At 36.7% G+C, this 18678-nt stretch overlaps 2 protein-coding genes across 6 annotated transcripts in view; one reads left to right on the top strand and one right to left on the bottom strand.

Moving 5' to 3' along the window:
- DBF4 (DBF4 zinc finger) overlaps window positions 1–1356 on the bottom strand; it is a 32423-nt gene extending 31067 nt beyond the window's left edge. For both annotated transcript variants that reach the window (XM_019443200.2, XM_019443201.2), the window contains exon 1: window positions 1068–1356. In XM_019443200.2, coding sequence (XP_019298745.1) covers window positions 1068–1113 — 46 coding nt within the window. In that variant the 5' untranslated portion in view covers window positions 1114–1356. The remainder of the gene's footprint in view (window positions 1–1067) is intronic.
- A 126-nt stretch (window positions 1357–1482) lies between these two features.
- The window catches only part of SLC25A40 (solute carrier family 25 member 40), a 67597-nt gene continuing 50401 nt past the window's right edge, over window positions 1483–18678 (top strand). For all 4 annotated transcript variants that reach the window (XR_002078307.2, XR_008420190.1, XR_008420189.1 and 1 more), the window contains exons 1-4: window positions 1483–1696; window positions 15441–15506; window positions 17185–17305; window positions 18529–18588. Coding sequence is in view for 1 of the 4 variants with exons in the window: in XM_019443212.2 (XP_019298757.1) it covers window positions 17209–17305; window positions 18529–18588 (157 nt within the window). In the remaining 3 variants the exon portion in view is untranslated. The remainder of the gene's footprint in view (window positions 1697–15440; window positions 15507–17184; window positions 17306–18528; window positions 18589–18678) is intronic.

Raw genomic sequence — 18678 nt, 5'->3', positions numbered from 1 at the left:
CATACTTATTTTCACAGATATTGTAAAATAATTATTGTTCTAGCCAAAAGTTGAATCTGCAGGAAATATTTATGTATTTGTTCATATTTTTATGTACTTCGGTGGAAACTACATAAAACCCTTTTGAAAGATTTTCCTCCTTAGGATGCAAACTCCGTGAGCTATTTACTCACACATATTTATGGAGCATCTGCCATTCTGTTGAACACTCAAAATTGGGGCTTAAAATGTTTAACACTTTCCAATACAAGAAACCTGTTACCCACGATGACCTAATCCTCAAGATGCCGAAGTTTAGTTTCCTATAGAGTTTGTCTATATATTAAGAACTCAATGGTACATTTTAAGACCCAAATCACCATTCACTTCATTATTTCCCCTGAAAACATCTGAAATCGAAACAACTGCCTCAAAAATTAACTTTCAGAATACAATCCGTTCGTTAAGATGGAGATTCCTATACACGTACTACTACATATACTAGACACATTAAAAAGAAAACCTTGGGAGGATGCAATGCACCTACCATACAAAGTCATCGAAAATGAAAATGTTTGTCTATAATGCTGAAACAGCAAAGGTGTATTTGAAATACAAATACTATCCCTCAACTTTATGAGTAAAAAATAAATACATTCAAAAAGACCAAAAACCCACCCACAGCCACCCAATTTAATCAGGAACTTAAAAGCCACGAACACCTCTGCTTTCAAATAGAGGGCTCGGCGGCAGCCTCAAAGGGCCTGAGCTGAGTCTCAGCATCTGTCCGAGGCTCGGCGAGGTCCCGGGTCCGCACATTGTTTCCTGGTTGTACAATCAACGGCACAACCGGGAATCTGGGGCAGCGGCTAGAGCATGAGCAGTGCGAGGGGCCTGGATGGGATCTGTTCCCTTTCTGAGGCAAAGCCCTGGACAGAGCCTTCCTTCAGGCCACAGAGAAGGACGCACGAGCCATAAAAGAAAAGGAGCAGAGACCCCCGGGGGGAGAACTCCAGAGAATCAAAGGTGGAACCACGAGGAGAGGGAAGGATTAAAGGGACTGCGGGGGCGGGGGAGGGGCTTCATACCCTGGAAATGTCCTTTGCTGTGGATCCTCATGGCTACGGAGTTCATGGCAGCCGCCCGGCACCTACATACTGGGTTTGGGAGAGTGTCGCGCCGGGCGGCCACGAAAACACAGCGCGTCGAGGCCGATTTATCCGCGGCTCGCCTCTTCCCTTCCGCAGACTACCACACCCACGCAGCAGAGATGCCGCGTCTACCGTCCGGGTTTCCGGGGCCGGGTTCGGCTCCAAGGCGCGGAGGAGGAAGAGGTAAAGCACAAACGAGTGGGCTGCGGCGGTTGAAGATTTGAAAACGCGTCACGCGGCCGCGGCGCCCGTACGCGCGCCCCGCCCTCTCTCACGCCGCGCGCCGCGCCCCCACGTGCCTGCCTCCTGGCGCTGCGCGCCCCGCCCCCACGGGCCGCGTCTCCTCCCCTCGCCCCTCCCCCATAGCTGTGCCTTCCAGGCCAGTGGTCACCGTTCTCCGCCGGTGGCTTTGGGTCCCACCGCTACCGTGGAGTCCTTGTGGCTCCTTGTTTACCTAACGTAGTGAATGCAGTTAGCCCAGGTGGCCAGCCCAACCCTCCACCAGGGTCATTCCCGCCTACTAAGATTGCCGGGACCGCTAGCCCTCCAGCTTCCTCCTTCACCAGGTACGCTCCTTGCCCACGGGTCGGCTGTCCCGGAGGCTGGAGGCGTGGTGGCTGCGGCCGAACTAGGACTCAGCCTCCCGCCAGGCCGGGCTGGTTGGCAGCGGCAGCCTCTGCCCGGCGCGCCCCGAGTCGCGGAGCGAGGTTTTCCTGCGGTCATCGCCGACCCAGCCGGCCGGAGACAGGCCAGGCCGCAGAGGGACTTCCAGGGCGGGAGCAGCCTGTGGGGGGAGGGGGGCGTCGGAGCGAAGGTCGGGCCAGGCGACTCGCAGCCTAGAGCGAGTTCACGTCGCCTTGTGCCATTTGGTACTTGACTGTGTGCTGCTCATTTGGTCTCTGTTTTCGTTTTGTGGAGTTTATTTCAACAATAATAGAAAATGGAATTTGAAATCTCAAGCTTTAGGGTTTGGGGTCTGGACCGGCCACTTAGCAGCGTGTAACTTTTGGTTAAATTACTTAATCCCTTTGAGTGCCAGTTTTTTTACTTGTAACATGGGGATAATAATGGGATTACAGAAAGGATTACATTAAAATATGTTGTAAAGTAAAATAATTTTGTAAGTGGGAAAACGCTTCACAAAAAAATTATTTTGGGTTTGTTACTGCTTGTAAACTTGTGAAGGAGGAAAAGGATTAAATCTTGTACCATTTTGCATTCATTAACTTCTGGCCGTAATAGTCACTCATTGTATAATGGTTGATTTTCCAACTAGTGGAGGTCAGGGAGGTTAGTGCCAATATCACCGTTTCACCGATGGGTACCTTAAAGCATAGGATTGTAATAACCCTTAACCAAAATGGAGAATACAAAGAGGTGGTTCAGGTTTGCTAAGGGAAATGAGAGTTCAGTTGTGGATGGCTTTAGGTTGAAGGACCTGGGGAGAGAATCATGAAACTATATTACCAATCGGTAATACTTGTTTGTAAGGTGGGAGAGATGGGGGGTGGGGGGTGGGGGGTGGGGGAAGGTAGTGAAGAGAGGGAAAAGATTGGTTTGAGAGACCTAGACACCCTCAGCCAGAGGGTGATGCGGAAGAGGTTATCAGATCTTGGGAGGCAGATGGAGGTATAGTTTGAACAAAGCATTCAACATGAGAATTTCTGTTTGAGGGAAACAACCTATTTCCAAAATGTAAACCTACAGAAAGAGCACAAGATTTTTATGTTTATTAAAAGCTTTAGGATTGAGAAACACGAATATAGAATGCAGTTAAAGTCATTTAAGGAATGACTTTAAGGAAAGTCATTTGAGGAAATGACATTACCCAGGAGGGCATGTGAAATAAGAGAAGCAGTGATGAGCAGACCATGATGAAATAGTGAGAAAGATGGAGAAAAGGTCGTAGAGGTGGGAAGAGAATTGGGAACGAAACTTCCTAGAAGTCACAGAATTACAAACATTGGGCTCATGCAGTCTTCACTGTCTGGCTTTGGGTAGTTTTGAACCTTAATTTTAATCTTTGAAAAGGCTGTAATTAATACTTCTGAGATATTATGAGGATGAAATGAAACATTTTTCAAAGCTTAACTAGTATCACAGAGAGCTTAGTAAGGGCTATTGTTCTGGTGAACTCTACACCAGCTCCTCCATCTTCAAGATTTCAAGAAGGCCAAGACTTGAAAAATAGGCCTGTCAGTAGATGACTAAGGTTAAGTACTAGATAAAAACAATGGCCTTGACGTGGAGACAGGTTCAGTGTACTCTTGAAAAAATTAGTGTAGGGAATTAAAGTGATAGGAAGGGAAAATAGGGTCTTTGGAAAGCTTAGGGGATATGGGAAATATTTAAACACATTTCTATTCAAGAAAATAAAAAATGAAGCTCATTTTATGTTCTAGTGAAAACCGAGTTACCTTTCTTATTTATAATAATGAGGAAACAGTAACATAGTTGTACCATATGGTTTTAGACACACCCTTTACTTCATTATAGGTGATAATGACAAGCTATGAATAAGCAGAAAGTCTGTTTTACTGGTGTTAATAAGTTTCTAATCTGTAACTCAAGGTTAATTTAAAAAAAATATTTTTGGAGCTCAAATCTTTCAGTACCTACAGAAAAGACTTGGTCATGTGTCTATGCCCTGTATGCATAGAAACCCCCTTACCTATCATGTCAGTAATCAGGCTGTTGATAAGATGATAAACTTTATGTTACAGTATATCTTAGGGTATGCTTCAGGTGAAGGGTATACATTCAAGAAGAACTGAATGGGGAAGGGGCAAGGTTATTTGTGTGAGAAGTTTGTTTAAAGAGTTTTTTTTTTTTTTTTTAATTTTTTTTAACATTTTATTTATTTTTGAGACAGAGAGAGAGAGAGAGCATGAACAGGGGAGGGTCAGAGAAAGAGGGAAACACAGAATCCGAAACAGGCTCCAGGCTCTGAGCTGTCAGCACAGAGCCCGACGCGGGGCTTGAACCCACGGACCGTGAGATCATGACCCAAACCGAAGTCAGACACTCAACCGAATGAGCCACCCAGGCGCCCCTAAGGAGTTTTATTAAGCAGGGGCGCCTGGGTGGCTCAGTCAGTTAAGCAGCTGACCTTAGCTCAGGTCATGATCTTACAGCTCCTGAGTTCAAGCCTCAGGTTGGGCTCTGTGTTGACAGCTCAGAGCCTGGAGCCTGCTTCAGATTCAGTGTCTGCCTCTCTCTCTGCCCCTCCCCCGCTCATGCGCGCGCTATCTCTCTATCTCTCTCTCAAAAATAAATAAACATTAAAAAAATTTTTTTTTAAACTTTAGAGTTTTATTAAGCCAAGTTGTAGAACATTGAGCAGAATCATGGTCTAATTAAATGAACATTTGGCTGTGAATCAGGAGAAATGAATTCCACTCAGTATTGACTCTATTCCTAAGAAGTTTTATTACCTTAGGCAGTTTCCTCATTTGTAAATGAAGACTGTATCTGCTCAATCTACCCTACAATTTTTGTGATTATGAAATGAGGCCTAATCTTTTTCAGACTACCTCTCACCTATCCAGATTTAATTTTTTTTTTAATTCTAGAGCCTAGGCAAATGAATGAATTTGTCCATTCTTCTGTAATAGTCATCACTTTCCTATTTTCTTTCTTTTGCTTAGGACTCCACCTGTTCCTCTTCCCTGTTCATACCAAGCCTAGCTTAGATTGAGCCTTTATCTCCTGCTAATTTGAGGCCTTCAGCAATATTCGTATTTGATTCATTTGTTAACTGTTGGTATATTATCTTTTGAAATGTGTTCTCTTGCTATCTTTTAAATTTAATTTTCACATTTTATAATCTCAATATCCTGGTGGATTAGAGAATTTAGGGGTTTTTGAAGATTATGTTTTTAGTTTCATAGGCTAAGCATATGAAAAGATAGGTGTGGCACTGATAGGTGTGGTCCATGTCTCAAGTGAGGGTGGGCTGGAAAACCAGGGAAAATTCAGTGGATCAAGTCCTTGAACACAACCTCAGTGAAGGGTAAAAAATGGAGAATTAGCAAGACAGGAAGATTCAGAATTTTGAAAGTGGATTCCCTTGAGACAGTATAATTCAGAGGCTGCTATGGCATCTATAGGAGGATAATGAGCTGGTTCATAAGTGATACATCATGTTCTGAACTAGATTGTAAATTCCTTAAGGGTCATACAGGATACTATTTGGCCATGACTATAAAATAGTCTACATATTTATCTCACTTCTTTCCTTATGTATTGATTGAGCACCTACAGTGTGCTATGATCAGTGAGAAAGGTTTACATAAGACCCCATAGAATTCTCCTTATGTAAATTTTTAAAATTTCTATAATATAGTAGTCCCTTATCTGCATGGTCCAGAAGCAGATGATCTTCCTTCTGATCTATTGTCAGAAGGTCAGTGGTAGCCTAACACTACTTCATTCACCTCACTTCATCAGATCATACAGACATTTTATCATCTCACATAATCACAAGAAGGATGAGTACAGTATAATAAGATCTTTTGAAAGAGCAAGGGACCATATACACATAACTCTTATTACAGTATATTGTTATAATTCTGTTTTTAGTTATTGTTAGTTTCTTAATATGCCTAATTTATAAATTAAACTATGATAGGTGTGTATGTATAGGAAAAAACAGTATACGTTGACTTTGTTATTACTATATGAGGTTTCAGGCATCCACTGGGGGTCTTGAAATGTATCCGCTGGCAGATGAGGGGAGACTTCTGTATTCCTGATAATCCATATACAATAAAATGCACACATTTTAAGCATACAGGATGAATTCTAATAAATACATATATCCATGTAATTTATTCTAAAATCAAGGTATAGAACATTTCTGTTTTAGAAGGTTATTTCATTCTTCATTCCGTTTTCTCATCCCATCAGAGGTAACCAGTTCTCTGGTTTCTATTAGCATAGTTTTTCCTATATTTCAACCTAATATAAGTGAAGTCATATAATTTATATGTTGTAACTCTGAATTATTTTGCATAAAATAAACCTTTTATGATTTATCCATGTTGCTATATGTAACAATAGTTTATTCCTTTTTATCACTGAGTAGTATCCCATGGTGTGAATATAGTGTACCTGGTGATTTATATTTGGATGGTTTCTTCTCACCTCTGACTGTTATGAATAATGCTGGCATGAACATTTGTTCATGCCTGTATAGGTCCTTTTGTGGACATATGTTTTTATTTTTCTTGGAATTGCTGGATCATATGTTTACTGAATGTTTAACACCATGGGAAATTACTGAAGTTTTTGACTCTGCCCTCCAGCAATGTATAGAAGCCCCAGTTGCATCCTAGTCTGTGAGAGTGAAGAAATACCTCACCTAGTTTTTAAAAAAATTGACGTGAAATTTATACAACATAAAATTCACCATTTTAAAATGTATAATTTAGTGACTTTGAGTGTATTTATATTCTTATGCAATCATCAACGCCATCTAATTCCAGGACATTTTTAAAACTTTAAAAAGAAAGCTGATAGCCATTCGGCAGTCATTCCCCTAATCCCCCTCTCCTCAACCCCTAGCAACCATGAATCTGCTGTCTACATATTTGCCAATTATGAAAGTTTCATATAAATAGAATCATAAAATATGTCTTTTTGTGTCTGGCTTCTCTCATTTAGTGTAATGTTTCTCAAGGTTTACCCATGATATAGCATGTATCAGTACTTCATTCTTTTTTTTTTTTGTTTTTGATTGGGTAAAATTCCCTTGTAAGGATACACCACATTTGTTTATTTATTTCTCAGTTGAGCATTCAAATTGTTTCCACTTTTGGCTGTTATGAATAATAATGCTCTGAATATTTGTGTACAAGGTTTTGTTAGGCTGTGGTTTTAGTTCTTCCAGGTATATATCTAGTGGTGGAATTGCTTGGTCATATGAAAATTCTGTGTTTAACATTTTGAGAAACTGTCAAACTTTTCTACAGTGGCTGCATGATTTTACATTCCCTCCAGTGTATGTAAAAGGTTTCCCATTTCTCCACATACTCATCATTCATCAGCACTTAATGTTTTTTTTATTTTTCATTTTTTGAAATTATGCCCTTCTTACTGCTATGAAGTAGTATCTTGTATCTATATGTTATGCTATGTTCACCAGAAGTATAGGTAGCTACCATATGATATCATAGAATCCTATCACAATACCATTAGCGGTTATTTCCTGTTTCTCTATATTCTGTATCCCAGTACCATATTCAATCCATAACTGAAAGAGTATCTCCCACTCCCCTTCACCCATTTTGCCTATTCCCCACCCACTCCCTCTGGCAGCCATCACTGCACTGTACTTATGAGTCTGTTTATGCTTTTTGTTTATTTGGGTTTTTTTTAATGTTTCACACATAGGTGAAATCGTATTTGTCTCTCTGATGTATTTCAATTAGCATAATACCCTCTAGGTCCCTCTGTGTTGTTACAAATGGCTCAGTAATGGTTCTTTATATATATTTACGTATATGTATATATACACCATGTCTTCTTATGAGTTCATCTGTTGGTGGATATTTGGGTTGCTTCCATATCTTGGCTATTGTAAGTAAGGGTGCAGTGAACATAGGGGTGCATATATCTTTTTGAATTAGTGTTTTTGTTTACTTAGAGAAATACCCAATAAGTGGAATTACTGCATCCTATGGTACTTTTTTTTTTAAAGTTTTGAGGATCCTCCATACTGTTTTCCACAGTAGCTACACCAATTTACATTCCCACCAACAGTGCACAGGGATTCCTTTTTCCCTACATCCTTGCCAGTACTTGTTATTTCTTATCTTTTTGATTCAGCCATTCTGATGGGTAAGGTATATCTCTCTGTGGTTTGATTTGCATTTCCCCGATGATGAGTGATGTTGAGCGTCTTTTCATACGTCTGGGGCCATCTGTATGTCTTCTTTAGAAAAATGTCTATCTGGGTTTCTGCCCATTTTTTAAATCCTATCAGTTGTGTTTTTGGTGTTGTGTAAGTTCATTTTATATTTTGGATATTAACCCTTTATTGGGTAATCATTTGCATATATCTTTTCCCATTTAATATATTGCCTTTTAAAGATGGGTTTCCTTTGCCATGTAAAAGCTTTTTATTTTAGTATAGTCCTAATAGTTTATTTTTGCTTTTATTTCCCTTCCCTGAGGAGACCTCTACAAAAATGTTGCTATGGTTGATGTCAAGGAACTTACTGCCTACATTTCCTTCTAGTTTTATGGTTTCAGGTCTCCCATATGAGTCTTTAATCCATTTTGAGTTTATTTTTGTGTATGGTGTAAGAAAGTGGTCCAGTTTCATTCTTTTGCATGTAGCTGTCCAGTTTTCTCAGCACCATTTATTGAAGAGACTGTCTTTTCCCCATTGTTTATCTTGTCCTTGCCTCCTTTGTCATACTTTAATTGACCACTTGATGAAATGTGGGTTTATTTCTGGGCTCTCTGTTCTGTTCCATCAACAGATCTGTGTCTGTTTTTGTGCCACTTCCATACTGTTTGGATTATTACAGCTTTTTAGTATATCTTAAAATCTGAAATTGTGATATGTGATACCTCCAGCTTTGTTCTTCCATCACAGGATTGCTTTGGGTATTCCAGATCTTTATGGTTCCACACAGATTTTGTTATTATCTATTCTAGTTCTGCAAAAAAAAAAAAAAAAAAAAAAAAAGTGCTCTTGCCATTTTAATAGGGATTGCGTTCAATCAATAGATTGCTTTAGGTAGTATAGACATTTTAACAATATTCTTCCAATCCATTAGCATGGGATATCTTTCCATTTAGTTGTGTTGCCTACAATTTCTTTCATCAGTGTTATATAGTTTTCAGAGTACAGGTCTTTCACCTCCTTGGTTGAGTTTATTCCTAGATATTTTATCCTTTCTGGCATAATTGCAAATGGAATTATTTACTTAATTTCTGTTTTTGCTAATTTGTTGTTAGTGTATAGAAATGCTACTGATTTCTGCATGTTAACTTGTATCCTGCAGCTTTACTGAATTCATTTATTTTTTTTAAACCATTTTATTTATTTATTTTTTAACATGAAATTTATTGTCAAATTGGTTTCCATACAACACCCAGTGCTCATCCCAACAGGTGCCCTCCTCAGTACCCATTGAATTCATTTATTCTAATAGCTTTTTGGTGGAGTCTTTAGAGTTTTCTATATATAATATCCTGTCATTTGCAAGTAGTGACTTCTTCTTTATCAATTTGGATGCCTTTTATTTCTTGTCTGATTCCTGCAGCTAGGACTCCAGTACTGTGTTGAATAAAAGTGGCAAGAGTGAGCATCCTTTTCTTGTTCCTGATGCTAGAGGAAAAGCTCTATATTTATAAGGAAAAGCTCTCTATTAATAATGTTTGCTGTGGATATTTCATATATAGCCTTTATTATGTTCAGGTATGTTACCTCTAAACCCACTTTTTTGAGAATTTTTATTATGTATGAGTGTTGGATTTTGTCACATACTTTTCTGCATCTGTTGAAATGATCTTGTGATTTTTATCATTTGTTTTGTTGACGTGGTATATCACAGTGATTGATTTGTGAATATTGACTCATACTTAAATCCCACTTGATCATTGTGAATGATCCTTTTAACTTATTGTTCAGTGTGGTTTGCTAACATTATGTTGAGGGCCTTTGCATCTGTGTTCATCAGAGATAGAGGCCTGTAGTTTTCTTTTTTTGTAGTGTCTTTGTCTGGTTTTAGAATCAGGGTATTGTTGGTCTCATAGAATGTATTTGGAAACTTTCTTTCCTCTCTGTTTTTTTGGAATAGTTTGAGGACAATAGGTGTGAACTCTTCTCTAAATGGACTTTTGTTTGTTGGGAGTTGTTTGATTACTGATTCCATTTTGTTACTAGTAATTGGTCTGTTCAGATTTTCTATTTCTTTATTCAGTTTTGGAAGATTGTATATTTCTAGGAATTTATCCATTTCTTGTAGGTTGTCTAAATTCCAAACATATAATTTTTTATAGTATTCCCTTAGAATGTTTTTGTATTTCTCTGGTGTCAGTTGTTACTATTCTTCTTTCATTTCTCATTATGTGTCTTTTTTTTAAATGAGTTTTATCAATTTTGTTTATATTTTTAAAGAACCAGCTCTTGTTCTCATCAATTTTTTTTTCTTTTTCTGGTCTTTATTTCATTTATTTATGCTCAAGTATTTCCTCCCTCCTACTCATCTTGGGCTTCGTTCCTACTAATTCCTTTAAGTATAAAGTTAGATTTTTTTGATAATTTTCTTCTGTAGGTAGGCCTTTGTTGTTATCAACTTACCTTAGAACTGCTTTTGCTATATCCCAACGATTTTGGACCATTATATTTTTGTCTAGATGTATTTATTTATTTATTTATTTATTTATTTATTTAAAAAGCATTTTTCTTAATTTTTTTTTATTTTTGAGAGAGAGGGAGAGACAGAGTGTGAGTGGAGGAGGGGCAGAGAGCTAGGGAGACACAGGATCCAAAAGAGGATCTAGGCTTGAGCTGTCAGCACAGAGTCCAACGTGGGGCTTGAACCCGTGAACTGCAAGATCATGACCTGAGCTGAAGTCTGATGCTTAAATGACTGAGCTACCCAAGCTCCCCTAGTCGTATTTTTTAATTTCCTCTGATTTCTTGGTGACCATTGTATGTTTCTTGCCATGTTGTATAGCCTCCATGTGTTTGCATTTTCTCTCTTTTTTTTCTTGTGATTAATTTCTATTTTAATACTGTTGTGGTTGGAAAAGATGCATGTTATTCCACTCTTCTTAAATTTATTGAGACTTGTGGCCTTAATGTGATCTATCTTGGAAAATGTTCCATGTGCATTTAAAAAGAATATGTATTCTGTTTTTGGATTAAATGTTCTGTATATACCTGTTAGGTCCATCTGGTCTAATGTCTTGTTCAAAGACTGTTCATTTTTCTTATTGATTTTCTGCTTGGATGATGTATTCATGGATATAAGGGGTGTTAAAGTCCCTTACTATTACTGTGTTACTCTCAATTTCTCTCTTTATGTTTGTTAATGTTTGTTTTATGCATTTAGGTGCTCCAGTGTTGGGTTTGTGGATATTTACAACAATTGTTATGCCTTCTTGTTGAACTGCCCCCTTATTATTATGTAAATACTTTGTCTCTTATTACAGTCTTTGTTTCAAAGTCTGTTTTATCTGATTTGAGTTTTTACTCAGATCAGATACCAGCCTTTTTTTTCTGCTTCTGTTCGTATGGTGTCTTTTTCCATCCTTCCACTTTCATTCTTTATGTGTCTTTAGGTCTGACATATAGTCTGCATATAGATGAGTCTTGGTTTTTTATCCATTCCGCCATCCTATGTCTTTTGATTTGAGCGATTAGACCATTTACATTTGAAGTAATTTATTGATAGGTGTGTACTTACTGCCATCTGTTAATTGTTTTCTGGTTATTTTTGTAATTCTCTGTTACTTTTTTTCCCTCTTGCTGTCTTTCTGTGTGATGACTCAGTAGTGTTTTGATTGACTTTCTCTTTATTTTTATTTTTTATTTTTTTGGAAAGAGAGAGGAAAAGAAAAAAAGGATGAGCAGGGAAGGGGCAGAGGGAGAGGAAAAGAGAGAATCTTAAGCAGGCTCCACACTGAGTGGAGGGGCTTGATCTCACAACTGTGAGATCATGACCTGAGTCAAAACTAAGAGTCAGACACTTAACTGACTGAGCCACTCAGGAGCCCTGTGGATGATTTTTAAATTTACATGAGAGACCACAGGGCCAAGAACAGCCATGACATTTCTGAAGAACAGGTAGGGTGGATTTACCCTACCACAGATATAAGCGCCTATTACAACTACATAATAATGCAGTGTGATAAGGTTTAAGTATGGATAAGTTTAACAGAATAGAATAGAGAGCCTAGAAACAGTTCCACAAAGCACCTGTTTAGAGGAGAAAAGAGGGATTATTTAGTAATTGGACCTGGAGAAAATAGTTACCTGTTTTCATCTGGAAAATGATGCAATTGGCTCACTATTTCACATGCTTTTTAAAAAATTCTGCTTAAAGGTGCCTGGGTGGCTCAGTCATTTAAGTGACTGACTTCGGCCCAGGTCGTGATCTCACAGTTCATGAGTTCAAGCCCCATGTGGGGCTCTCTGCTGACAGCTCAGAGCCTGGAGCCTGCTTCAGATCCTGTGTCTCCCTCTCTCTCTGCCCCTCCTCAACTTGTGCTCTGTTTCTAAAAAAAAATGAGTAAACATTAAAAACATTTTTTTTAATAAAAAATTACACTTAGATTAAAGAATTAATATCTGTTCAATAGCACAACTTCAACACACCTAGGGAGGCATATGTTTTTTGGACTTTTAAGGAAGGAAAGATTGCTTAAAGAGGAAACAAAAAGGTATTGTCTATAAAGGGAAAGATAGATAAACTTCACTACATTAACAATATAAGAATTTTGATGCTGGGGGCACTTGGGTGGTTCATTTGGTTAAGTGTCCAACTTCGGCTCAGGTCACCATCTCTCTATTCACGAGTTTGAGCAGTGCGTCAGGCTTTGTGCTGACAGCTCAGAACCTGGAGCCTGCTTTGGATTCTGTGTCTCCCTCTCTTTCTGCTCATCCCCCACTCACACTCTGTTTCTCTCTTTCTCTCTCTCTCTCAAGAATAAATAAATATTAAGGAAAAAAAAGAACTTTGACCCTTCTCTTATACCATACACAAAAATCAACTCCCAAGTGGGTTAAGATTTGAATATAAGATCTAAAATTGTAAAACTAGGGGCGCCTGGGTAGCTCAGTTGGTTGAGGTCATGATCTCACAATTTGGGATTTCGAGCCCCGCATCAGGCTCTGTGCTGACAGCTCTGAGCCTGGAGCCTGCTTTGGATTCTGTGTCTCCCCCTCTCTCTGCCCCTCCCCTGCTCACACACACACACACACACACACTCTCTCTCTCTCTCTCTCTCTCTCTCTCTCTCTTTCTCAGAAATAAAATAAAAACATAAATTAAAAAAAAAGCAGTTAATATATTTGACTGAAAAAAATTAAAAATTCTGATGATACAAAGTATGTGTTGATTTACTGTCCTCCAACTTGGGTATTGCCCTAATCCTTTTAACTAAAGCCTCTTCATCCATTGTTTGGTTGAGTATTATTTTGTCACTAATTAAATTTATTTCTTTCCCCAAGAAGGGCTCGTTCATTATTCATGCTTGAGAATGTTTGCCTTTTATACTTGAAAATCACCTTGGCGGTGTATACCAAACTATTAATACCAACTTAAGTACTGTGTAGAATGCAGAAAAGGTGTAAAAAATAGGAGCTGGGGGACTTGGGGAAAAAGCTTTTCTTGCAGAATATTTCTTTACGAAATATACTGAGTTTACAGGATATATTAATGTTAAAATCATCTCCCCCAATAGTCTGTGTGTTCCCTGGAAAGGGTAGAATAGCTGCCACTAGAAGAGTAGAAGGATGCAAAGAAAAAAGATAAGTAGGATGATAGGACTGTAAGGAATTTAAAACACTGGAGAATATAAGTTCTAGACGGTCCTCAATGATTATTACTTCCCACTTTTTCACCATCTGCCTCCAAATCTGTGGTTATGTTGTTCATTTTTTCCCATATTATTTTTCAGATAAATTGAAAAAGAGACTAATTTTTCAGATCTCGTTGTTAAGTAGATTATGATCTTATGAAAATTGCTGCTATAATTTTTTTAAAATACTTTTCTATTAAGAAGAAATAAAAAGTCCAATAACCTTAATTCTGAGTTCTCAAATGTTACAACTGAATTTCTGACTTACATTCTACATAATTCTATATAATTGTTAGAAATATATCAGTTTTTTTGACTCTTTTTTCTGGTTTGAGCATATTCAGGTTAACAACTTTGCTGGAAAGGATGTCAAAATAAAGCATTGTAGGCTTTTTTAGTCTTCTGGAGGAGGAGTACACCTATATTCTAGCATATGTTTATTATTTTTCCACTTAACTATGTTCAAATAAACAAATGTTAAAAGTATTTTCTTGGACTTGACTTGAAGTTTCCACATAAATTTCAGGAACTAAAAAAATTTCATTGTTCAAATTTTCCTGTATACAGAAAAATACAGAACAGTGAAAAACTTATGGTATATTTACCACCTAGATTTAGGAGTTTGTTTGTTTGTTTGTTTTGAGAGTGTGTGCACAGCAGGGGAAGGGTAGAGGGAGAGAGAGAATCCTAAGCAGGCTTTATGCCTAGTGTGAAGCTCAATCCAAGAGTCAAACTCTTAACTGACTGAGCCACCCAGGCACCCCAGCAGATTATTAACATTAGTATATTTATTTGTTCTGAAGTATTGTAAACTACAGCTATTATAACACTTTAGCTTTTAATACTTACACTGTGACTCTCTTAAAAAAAAAAAAAAAGACACTTCTGGGAGCGCCTGGGTGGCTCAGTCGGTTAAGTGTCTGTCTGACTATTTATTTCAGCTCAGGTCATGATCTCATGGTTGTGAAAGTAATCCACATTTGGGATGCGCTCTCTCTGCCCTTCCCCCTTCATGGCACACGCTTACTCTCTTTCTTTCTCTTTCTCATTCTCATTCTCTCTCTTTCTCTCAAAATAAATAAATAAAAATTCTAATTGAAAAAAAGACACTTCCAGTATAACCATAGTACTATTATCTCATCAAACAAAATCAATAATAATTTTTTAATATCTGATATGTAGACGATGTTTAGATTTCCTTATTTACCCTTAAACTGACTTTTAAAATTTCATTTATTTGAATCAAGATGTATTTGGTTGGTAACTCTCACAAGATTCCCTTATACTAGAACAGTTCTCCCTCCCCTGCTTTTCTCCCACCTTAATTTCATTTGTTGAAACCAAGACAATAGTCCTATAGAGTGTTACAATTTCTCCTATTTTGTGGTATTCTTAACCATGTTACTTGAGTCTCTGAATTTCCTATAAATTGGAACTTAGATCCGGTGGATTGTTTAGATCTAGATTAAACTTTTTTCCTAAAAAATACTTCATAGATAGATAATGCTGAATACTTAATTTTGCAGCACAAAATCTTACTGACTCAGTGATGCTAAGGTTAATCAGAGTGTGCAGGTTCTAGAATTGTTTTTGCTTTTTTTTTAGCAGAATAAATTTACTGTGGCAATATTCCTCAAAGTGTGTAAAAGAGGATACTCAGTAAATATTTGTTGATTTGTCTTTTGGTTTTTTTTGCATACTCCTTTCCTTAGGTTCTCCTTTTCTTGTGTGAAAAAATAAGACAATTACTTTCATTTTTCACTACAGATTTTCAGCTACTGATGTTACAAACAAAATATTGCACCATAGAGTTGAGGAAAAGACTTAAACCAGGTGAGTAGTAAGAAAAGTCCAAAGAAACAATAAGACTACCATTTTTATGAAGTTCATTATTGGGATGATTGATAAAATTGGAATATGAACCATAGGATACTCTCTAAATTAAGTTTCCTCAATTTGATAATGTTACTGTGAAATGTAAGAATATTCTGAGGTAAGGCACCTGGATGACTCAGTTGGTCAAGCATCTGACTTCGCCTCAGGTCACAATCTCACAGTTTTTGCTTTCGAGCCCCAGGTCAGGCTCTGTGCTGACAGCTCAGAGCCTGGAGCCTGCTTCAGATTCTGTGGTCTCCCTCTCTCTCTACCCCTCTCCCATCATTTTATAGATGATTTAATGCTCTGTCTCTCTCTTTCTCTCTCTCAAAAACATAAACATTAAAAAAAATTTTTTTAAAGAATATTCTGAGGTTTTTAGGATGAAGAGGTGTGATGTATTCAACCTACTTTCAAATTGTTCACAAAAAAAATAAGTGATACCAAAGTGTGTTTGTGTGTGAGAGAGAGAGAGAGAGAGAGAGAGAGAGAGTGAGAGAGAGTGAGTTTGGTGAAATTCTGGGTTAATAGGAACTCATTTATTTCCAGTGGAAGTATAAATTGGTCCAGTCTTTCTGGAAAGCATTTTGGCAATTTATCTCAAGTTTTTAGTTAAGCCTAGCAAGCTTACTTTTTCTTATATAGTAATTCTAGGAAGACTACAAAAAACTATGTATATGAGGATATTTATACAAGAGTGTATGAGTGAATGAATAATGAAAATTTGACAGTGACCTAAATATCCAACAATGTGAGACTGATTAAATACAATCAAAAACTCAAAGTATTAAAAATGATAGTATAAATCTATATTTATTGATACAATGTCTGTAATGTATTTTTAAGGGTCCACACTGATACTAAACATTATGAATAGTATTAACCTATTTGTTTTTTTAAAAAGATGCATGTACACAGGTATACAAATGTTTGTACGTGTTTGATTTATTATGTGTAATCTGCAGGTGCATGTGTGTATATGTTATATACATGTACATACTTATATATGCATTTGTGTGTACATAGACATTTGGAAAGGTGATACCCTTATATTGCTAGTGGTTATTTTTGAATAAAAGGTTTATAAGTGGTTTTTATACTTTTTTATATTAACTGGCTTTTTAGAAAAGAGTATATATTGCTTTTCACATCAAATTTTTCTAAGATAATGCTTCTTTTGAAGATTATGTGTTTTTATTTTATACCTTTGGAGCAACTTTTGGCATGCATCAGAAATAATGATATATTTGCTAGCTCTATATTAGAGTATATAAGTAGTTCTTATGAGGCTAAATACACAGATTCTGGGCCTTGTTGATCAGGTGCCTTCATTCTGTTACTTGGCCAGAGTCTGTATTCTTACTGCTCTATGAACTGTCTTACAAATGTGATGCTGCTCACACAGCTTAAGTGCACTACCATTTTTGGAAAATCAGAGTGCATGTTCTATTAATGACAATTGTGTAGTTAGTGCCTTTGTGTAGAACTTATATATATTTATTTTTGATTGTGGTCAACAGCACATGCTTTGATATTAATGCTGGCTACTGTTTTTATAGATGATTTAATTTTTAGCAGTCAGATCTGAGGGCATTTTCATTAAACTCCTATTTTACATTTTGATTTTCCTTAACAGATTTTTCTTTAGTCAGTTAAAAATATGGATCCTGAGTCAGAGGGACCACAGATTATCAAAGTGACACCCCTTCAACAAATGTTTGCCTCTTGTACTGGAGCTATCCTGACATCACTAATGGGTAAAATAATGTTAATGTTATAGATTATGTAACTGTTATAGATTTCCATTTGAATTTACTGTCTGAAATAATGATAGTATTATCATTCATGCTTCATCATATCTCTCCATCAGCGTAACATAAAAATAACTCTGGAGAGAGAATCAAGAGACTTGAATTTTATTACTGTCTTTGCCATTCTTAGGCTGAGTGCAGTTTGAGACAGTCCCTACTTCTCTCTGAACTTCATTTTTACCTATAATATCAGGGGCTCAGACCAATATTGAAGAGCCTGTCAATATTGAACTTTTATGACTCTATTAGCCTTTTTTAAAAGGAAACAAGAAAATAGGATAAAATATTAGTATAATGAATGATTTAGAACTTGGGCAACTTATGGTAGCAACAAATACAAGTTACGTTTTCTTTTGCTTGCATTAACAGTGAATTTCTTAAATTCCTTTGGCCACATTTTCTGTTTTTTACAGTCTATTTCTTCCAGAGAAAGACAAACAATATAGTTAGATGATAGATGGCTAGTTTATTTAGATAAGATAGCAGATGATTAGAACACATATAAATGTATTACTGTTGGATGTGCTATCTTACCTCAGTTAGTGTTGTAAAGACCTTAAAGATAATCTAATGTGACTTCCTCATTCTCAGATAAGGAAAAGGTTTCTTACAACCACTATTCGGCATTTTTTCCTACTTGGATAAAATAGCATGCAAATGAAAACAATTCTCCTTTACTGTGCTATTCCCAAATGGAGTAACACAATGTGACAGTAAAGACGATTTATGGCTAGCTTACTCACTTTTTCATTATCTATAGTTTTTATTTGATATAGCTAAATTTAATGTGTTAGAAAAACTAATATTGTTGATTACTTGTAATAGAGTTATTCTCAAATTTTTATATAGACTTCTAAAACTTTTATTCTTTACCTTAGATGATGTAGTTTCTTAAAAATACTAGTATTTTAGGTTTGGAATGGAATTATTATAGAAATATTATAAATGATAGTTTAGTGATGAGAGAAGTAATTGTCTTCTCATTGATCCTCTTCTAAACAGAATTCAAGGGCAAAAAATTAGAATGTTACATTTAAAACCACTTTGAGATAAATAATCTTACTCACATAGTCATGAAGAGTGGTATGATTTGCTACATTTTGTCATATTTGGACAAATATCTGTATAATTTACAGGTATTATTAATTAAAATTTATGTTTCTTCATAGTGACTCCTCTGGATGTCGTTAAAATTCGACTGCAAGCGCAAAGGAACCCATTCTCCAAAGGTATGTGTACTAGTTATCCTGAAAATCTTGTTAGGTTTTTAAATGTTACTTTATTCATTTTTGTTTGAAAAATACTTTTTGTTAATTTTT

This window comes from Panthera pardus, unplaced genomic scaffold (assembly GCF_024362965.1).
Source record: "Panthera pardus isolate Hobbes unplaced genomic scaffold, ASM2436296v1 HiC_scaffold_8, whole genome shotgun sequence".
In the NCBI taxonomy this organism is placed as follows: domain Eukaryota; kingdom Metazoa; phylum Chordata; class Mammalia; order Carnivora; family Felidae; genus Panthera; species Panthera pardus.
The sequence above is the reverse complement of the archived record's forward strand: the minus strand, read 5'-3'. Positions and strand labels throughout refer to the sequence as shown.